The sequence below is a fragment of the Helianthus annuus genome, chromosome 2, assembly GCF_002127325.2.
Source record: "Helianthus annuus cultivar XRQ/B chromosome 2, HanXRQr2.0-SUNRISE, whole genome shotgun sequence".
Taxonomy (NCBI): domain Eukaryota; kingdom Viridiplantae; phylum Streptophyta; class Magnoliopsida; order Asterales; family Asteraceae; genus Helianthus; species Helianthus annuus.
This window is the reverse complement of record NC_035434.2, coordinates 142017539-142025003: the sequence shown is the minus strand read 5'-3', so window position 1 is coordinate 142025003 and position 7465 is coordinate 142017539. Positions and strand designations below refer to the sequence as shown.

At 38.3% G+C, this 7465-nt stretch overlaps 1 protein-coding gene across 2 annotated transcripts; it reads left to right on the top strand.

The window, feature by feature from the left end:
- The first annotated feature begins 295 nt into the window (after positions 1-295).
- Positions 296-7465, top strand: LOC110922037 (dual specificity protein kinase splA). 2 transcript variants are annotated; one of them, XM_022166372.2, is made up of 14 exons: positions 296-609; positions 852-1388; positions 1513-1897; positions 2659-3265; positions 3632-3672; positions 3814-3882; positions 3999-4099; positions 4458-4536; positions 4640-4738; positions 5192-5260; positions 5375-5424; positions 5521-5602; positions 6632-6726; positions 6850-7465. In XM_022166372.2, exons 2-14 carry the CDS (start codon positions 904-906, stop codon positions 7007-7009), a joined length of 2322 nt encoding a protein of 773 aa, XP_022022064.1. In that variant the 5' UTR covers positions 296-609; positions 852-903; the 3' UTR covers positions 7010-7465. The 2 variants fall into 2 exon arrangements, with proteins under 2 accessions (XP_022022064.1, XP_022022060.1); XM_022166368.2 differs by having other exon boundaries at positions 849-1388.

Sequence of the window (7465 nt, the reverse complement as noted above, 5' to 3'; positions counted from 1 at the left end):
CTCCGCCTATGACGAGTACTCTCAACTCCTCAGTCGACTGACTAGGGAGCGCTTAGCGATTTTTGCAACCATGCGACTAAGTCTTATGTGTATTAAAAAAAATTGTATCTGTTTTGGAAAAGTCTTAACTAACGTTGTCTAATTGGATAATTTTCTCTAAAAGATACATGAAAGAAAAAAATAAAAAAAAATGTAAAAAAAAAAAGTCAAGGTCTAAGTTATCCTACCTTCAAAACTCAAAGGGTCAAATCTGCAACACTTTAAAATAAAGAAAGCTGGAAATGAAAGAAAAGGTTTGAGATGAGATGTGTGAGAGAGAGAGAGAGAGAGGTCTGTTCTTCAAGTCAAGACACCATCTTCTTTTCATTTGATTCATCTTTTTCAATTCAAGAATATACACACAAACTTCACTACATTAGATGAGTTGCTTTACTCTTTAATGTGTGTATGTATGTAATAAAAAAGATAGAAAGAGATGGGTAGATAGAGAGAGAGAGAAGAGGATTCAATTCAATTCAATTAATATTCATCCATCTAGAAAAAAAAAATTATCTTATCATCAATTCTCCATACCCAAATGAATAAGCTCATTGATCCATCACCAATCAGGTAGTGTGTGTTTTGTGTGTATCTGTGTGTTCTTGAGTTCTTCCCTCTTTTAACTTGTATACAATATAAAAATGGGGTTTTGTTAATCTTTTTTATTTGGGTTTTTGCTTAATAAAAGGTTAGTCAAAAGGGTATTTGGTTAATTGATCAATGGGTGGTTGTGTAAATTAACTTGTTTTTTTTTTTTTTTTTTTTTTTTTTTTTTTTTTTTTTGATTTGGGTATTTTTTATTCTTGTAGCAGAAAAGGTTGAAGATGAAGATTGTGAATTTGGGTTGATCAAAGTGTGTGAAAAATGGATAAAAATAACAAGAAAATGAATGAAGCAGCACCAACTGAAGAGTTATTAAAAAAGATTCATGATTTAGAACAAAGTCAATCTCATCTCAAAGAGGAAATTTCTAAACTAAAGATTTCCGATGAAAAGCACAAATCCGACAGGCAAAGGTCGAGTTCGGTATCCCCCCGCCGCCCACGCCGGAGGACCATGGGTGCCGGTGCTGGCGGGGCGTTTGAAGGCGGTTCTGTGGCCGCCTTCAAAAAGGGTTCAACGTCTTTTCGGCATTCGTCTCCGTTGAGGAGAGAAACTCGCAGCGTTGATGTTAGTTACAGCAATGATAACACTACCACCGCCACAAGTGGCGGTGCAGCCACCGTGGAGAGTGGTGGAGTTACCGGACCTTCTGCGGTGAAGCTGACCGAAACGCAGTATTTGAATATATTGCAGTCAATGGGTCAGTCTGTGCATATATTTGATCTGCAAGGTCACATAATATACTGGTGAGTTATCATTTTTAACATGTTTGATTATCAAGAAAAAATTTCGGTCCTTGACCGATATCCGATTTTTACGGCATTAACTGCTTAGATTATTAACATGTTGGATGATTATAAAAAATTTTAGGAATCGAATGGCTGAAAATCTTTACGGTTACACGGCTGCTGAAGCTCTAACGAGAACGCCCATTGAGCTTCTAGTCGAACCTAACGATTACGCATTAGCCGATGAAATCCTACAACAATCATCAAAGGGAGAAAGTTGGTCGGGTCAGTTTCCCGTTAGGAACAAAAGAGGGGAAAAGTTTGTTGTTATTGCGACTCACACGCCGTTTCGTGATGAAAACGGAAAGTTAATCGGGGTTATATGTGTATCAAGTGATACGCGCCCGTTTAGGGAAATGAAGCCCGTCGGGAACATTAGTGCACCTAGAAGGATCGCGTCAGCTAAACTCGGGCTTGATCCTCAACAACCTCTACAAACCGCAATTGCTTCAAAGATTTCAGATTTGGTGAGTGTTATGTTGTTAATTTTGACCCATTTACTTATAAACGTGTTTATGCTGGTTATGTTTTATCTCTAACGGGTCATACGGAAAGTAAAAAAAGATGGCTAAAAGAGAAACATGTATGGGTCAAAAGTTGCTGAACGTGTATTTTTATGCATAAAGTTTCATAATCATATTTGATACATTACTTGGTTATAAAAAATGGAGTAAAGTACACGGATGGTAGCTTTCCAAAAGTACACAGATGATCCCTATGTTTGCACTTTGTAACACATTTAGTCCCCAACTTTTTTCCAAAAGTACATGGATGGTCCCTGTGGTTTGCACTTTCTAACGCATTTAGTCCCTAACTTAGACATGCTAAAACCTTGAGATTTGTTGGCTAGAGACTAAATGCTACAAACCACAGGGACCATCCATGTACTATTGGAAAGCTAGGGACCAAACCCAAAATTTTGGTAAACCACAGGGACCATTCATGTACTTTACTCTAGAAAACGTTTTAAATTTTGGACAAGTTTCGGGTTAAGGGGCCTGCACCAAATTGCCTGTTTGAATTCGATACCCAACGCGTTCATTGTTGCAGTTCTGTCAATACGCGCGTTTAAAGCCAAGAATCACTACTCAGGGTGTTCTTTATACATATATACACACACGCGCGCGCACCCACTTTTACTCGTTGACTGTGATTATTACAACAAGCCCATAGACTTTAATAGTTTATCATGTATAAATGATCTTGATTATTAAAAACACGAAAACAGGCTTCAAAAGTTAGCAACAAGGTCAAATCAAAAATGAAAACTGGAGAGAACTTCATGCATCACGACGGCAGGAGTGAAGACGGTCATGATTCCGAAACTGACGTTAACGCCCCTTATCATAAAGACGATGGATATTCAAGTGGAGCGAGCACCCCACGTGGCGATATTCCTCAATCACAATTTACTACAAAACCATCGACAGACTCTGGCGATGAGAGTGAAACAAAGGTCGGTATCCACAAGATTCTATCCTCAAAAGCCGAAGCGTGGATGGGTAAAAAGGGGATTACGTGGCCGTGGAAAGGAAACGATAGAGAACGAGATTCGAAAACGGGTCGGTTTGGTCTGCATTGGTTGCATAGTGATCAAGAACATGATTCGGGTCAACAAACGAGTTCGTCGAAAGTGGAAAGTCAACCGTGGGAAAACATGAATAGGAATGAGGCTACGGGGTCTTGGTCTTCGTTTAATGTTAATAGTACGAGCAGTGCTAGTAGTTGCGGCAGCACGAATAGTAGCGCGATTAATAAAGTGGATATGGATACCGATAGCTTGGATTATGAAATCTTGTGGGAAGATCTAACAATTGGAGAACAAATTGGGCAAGGTACACATTCGTTAAAAAAGATTTTTTGTGTAAAATGTTTTGGTTGTCGTATTTAACCCGTTTGATAAATGGGTCGTGTTCGGGTTGACCTGCTTAACTCGCTTAATAATACAGTTCAATCCGTCAACGTGATTAACTAAACAGGTTGACCTGCTAACCCGTTTAACTCATTTATTTCAACCCAACAACTCGATTAACACGTTTACAACTTGATTACTACCCGTTTGACAGCCAACCCGACACAATTGACACCCCTAAACTATACTGAAGGGTTTTTTTTTTTTTTTTTTTTTTTTTTTTTTTTTAATCTTTGATTACAATTAAACATGTTACAATTGTTTTACTTTCTTCTTGATGTTTTACTAGGTTCATGTGGGACGGTATACCATGCAATGTGGTATGGATCGGTATGTTCTTCATCTCTTGCTTCTTAATATGCTTTCCGACAAATTAGAAGGGTATTTTAGACATTTCACAAGTAGTTAGATGCTTGTATAGTTGTATGAAACCATATGCTCCGTCAAGTGTTGTAGTGATTGTGTACGCAGGATGTTGCTGTCAAGGTTTTCTCGAGGCAAGAATATTCAGAGGACGTGATATTATCGTTCAGACAGGAGGTATTTTTCTGTCGACGATTTACTACTTATAACATTAAAAACCGTTCCTAAATTTATAAATGTTGCATGTTTAATGAAAATCGTGTAATTATATATAAATTTGTTTTTACTTGAAGGTATCTCTCATGAAACGACTTCGGCATCCAAACATTCTACTCTTCATGGGTGCAGTTACTTCGCCTCAACGCCTATGCATCGTCACGGAGTTCCTTCCACGGTTATTCCCCAATTCCTTTATACCTCTCACTTAATATATATGTAAGACATAACATCAACCGATGCACGTCTTAATAAACAAGTCGTATTTGTTTTTTTTTTTTTTTTGAGAGGTGAGAAATTGATCGGGTCGGGTAAATTGCATAACTAGGATTCCAAACATTCATGATCTGGATGTGAATGAGTGCCGGTATAAACCAAAATTCCGTTATCGTTTAATTCTGACTGGTAGGTCAGCTAGTAATTGTGGAACGAGTCAAAACGGTCGGGCTGGGTTGACCCCAAACATTTCTACGACACTTTTGAAAAATGTGTTTCTCTAGTTAATGTGCTAAATGGAGTTATGTTACTTTATGCAGGGGAAGTTTGTTCCGGTTACTTCAAAGAAATACAACTAAATTAGATTGGAGACGTCGAGTTCATATGGCCATGGATATAGTAAGTAAAATGTGGTGTCCGTTTGTTCGTTAATATTAACATGTTCATTTTGTGGGTCCCGTTTATATGTCCGTGCAAGCGTTAATACTCCGTGGTCGTACAGGCTCGAGGCATGAACTATCTTCATCATTGTCACCCGCCCATCATCCATCGTGATTTAAAATCTTCAAATCTTCTTGTTGACAAGAATTGGAATGTGAAGGTTTGTTTTATTTGATTATACATGAATGATGTTTTTCTTACTTTTTATCATGGTTGTAAAAATCCCGACTAGCATCCGATTAGTTGCTGATTAATTGCTAGTCGGAGGTTCACCTAGTAATTTTCCTCTAATCGGCCAATTCTAGACGGTCAACGGCGGCCCTAGGCGGTCCTAATCTACCAATAGTCGGCGGATCCGAACATATTTCCGCCATTTTTCGGTCAAACCTTGTAAATTTCGATGATTAATCTTGTCTACTTAAAAAAACGAGCCGATGAGTGGTTAAAACTTGTCTTGCTAAAAAATTTACACATAAAAATGTGTGCGTATAATAATCCTGATTAATCCCTATTGATCCCGATTAATCGCTGGTCCGTACCCCACTGGCCGACCATCGCATTCTTACAACATTGCTTATTGTTTATTTATCGGTTTTATTTGCAATATAAATAGGTTGGAGATTTTGGTCTCTCGCGTATCAAGCATGAAACATACCTTACAACAAAGACGGGGAAGGGAACGGTATTACTCATATACCCTTTTTAATTTCCTTAAGTTGCCATCATTCAAGGGCAGTTTAGGAATTTTTACAAATCTCTTTGATTAATATTTTTTTTAATCACTTTTTACTTTTAGCCGCAATGGATGGCTCCGGAGGTTCTTCGGAATGAACAGGCTGATGAAAAGTAAGCTCTATCCCGGGAAGCGATCATTTCCATTTGATAAACTTTGAATGCATGTAAAGTTATAATTTGGTAATACTATTCTTTTGAAATATGTAGGTCTGACGTGTACAGCTTCGGTGTGGTATTATGGGAACTCACCACCGAGAAGATCCCTTGGGATACTCTTAACTCGATGCAGGTACGCCTTTTCTTTCAAAGTTTAACTAACTTTAACGTCAAGTTTAGCGTTTTTCTATATTTGTTTGACCTCAAAAGTTAAAATGTAACCATCTAGGGGATGACAAATGAACCCGAACCAGTTGGGAAAGGTTCGAATCTAGCTTTAGGGATGACAAATGAACCCGAACCCGTCGGAAAACCCGAAACAGAAACATGTAGGATGGTTATGGGAGTAGTTTTAAAAAAGAGTTAAATACTGTTTTCGTCCCTGTGGTTTGTCAAAAATCACTATTTCAGTCCATTAGTTTAAAAAGTGCGATTTCAGTCCCTGTGGTATCATTTTCGTAACTATTTCAGTCCACCTCGTAACCATTTCAGTCCCTGTACTAACAGAATAAATGGATTGAAATGGTTACGAAAGTGAAACCACAGGGACTGAAATGGTTACGAAAGTGAAACCACAGGGATTGAAATCGCAATTTTTAAACTAATGGACTGAAATAGTGATTTTTGACAAACCACAGGGACGAAAACAGTAATTAACTAAAAATTTGCGGGTTTGGGACGAGTATTGTATTAGGTGATATCCATTTCGATTACCCTAAACATACATACCCTTTTACCCAAACCATACCCGTAAATGTTCTTTTTATGTTTTTTCTTTTACGACTTTTATGTTTTTCTATTATTCATTTCTTGGGTATATTATATTACAAAAAATTAAAATAGTAAGAAATATACTCGAGAATCTCAACAGGTAACTTTTAACAAAAGTAACCGGTATACCGGGGGGGGGGGGGGGGGTACCCGACACTTACGGGACACAGTTATACAGTCGGGTATTAGACTAAGATTACCAATACCCGTCCCAAACTTCCATTGGTTGAGTGGTTTCCTTAACCCCTTGAAAAACACCTACCCGTCGTAAATTGCGCTTTACCTGGTCCCACTAGTTAGCAGGGTATTAGTGGGGCCGTGCGTTTTCCCTAATGGGTTCTCATGGTATACAGAAAAAAAAACGTTAAACCGGGCTTGTACGTACTTGCAGGTAATTGGAGCTGTAGGGTTCATGAATCAACAACTAGATATTCCAAAAGACGTTGATCCCCAATGGGCTTCACTTATCGAAAGCTGCTGCTGCAGGTTCGTGTCTCATCTTTTAACTGTTTCAATGTCGCAATTTGTTAAAAGAAAACATGGAAACTTGACTATTTGACTTTAATAAGAATGAACTATGTTTGATTTCATATTTTGCATTTGTTTCAGTGAACCACAGTCCCGACCAACGTTCCAAGAAATACTAGATAAACTTAAAGAATTGCAAAAAAAATTCACCTTACAACTTCAGGCGTCGCGTACAGCCACCACCGCCGCCAGCACCGCCACAGCCACTGCCGTCGGAGAAAACAACAGCCCAAAGGAATAACAGGAAACACAAGTGGAAATGACTTGAGACCCTTTTTTTTCTCCTGCAAGGTATATTGCATGTGTGTGGTGGGGCCCATGTATCGATCCGAGTTGGTTGGTTTTTGTATGCTGATCTGGCAATGTTGTGCACAGTCATTGTCTGATCATTCGGACACTATACGATTACGCCATTGTTTTGTGATCCAAAAGGAACACTTCGCGATTGTTTTGTATAGAGTACATGAATTACTTGGTTTTTACTTTTAGAACTGTAAAAACAAGTTTATGTAGATTTGGAGTTTTAGGGTGACATATGTTCTTGGTTTGGTTCAGTTTTGCGGTTTTGTCGAGCCAAGTGACAGATGCACTTGTTTTAATCCGGACGATATTTATGTTGTGAACTGTGAGAACTATTTTAAGCAGTTGTAGGTTGTGCTACAATAGCGATTACTTTTAAAGAAAGAAAAAACAAAAA

What these genes read in the sequence shown, in the direction of transcription:
- LOC110922037 (XM_022166372.2), top strand. Translation starts at nt 904, where the DNA reads ATGGATAAAAATAACAAGAAAATGAATGAAGCAGCACCAACTGAAGAG. An exon ending in TGGAGAACAAATTGGGCAAG is followed by an intron (nt 3,266 to 3,631) that starts GTACACATTCGT and finishes ATGTTTTACTAG; the next exon opens with GTTCATGTGGGACGGTATAC. An exon ending in AATGAACAGGCTGATGAAAA is followed by an intron (nt 5,425 to 5,520) that starts GTAAGCTCTATC and finishes TGAAATATGTAG; the next exon opens with GTCTGACGTGTACAGCTTCG.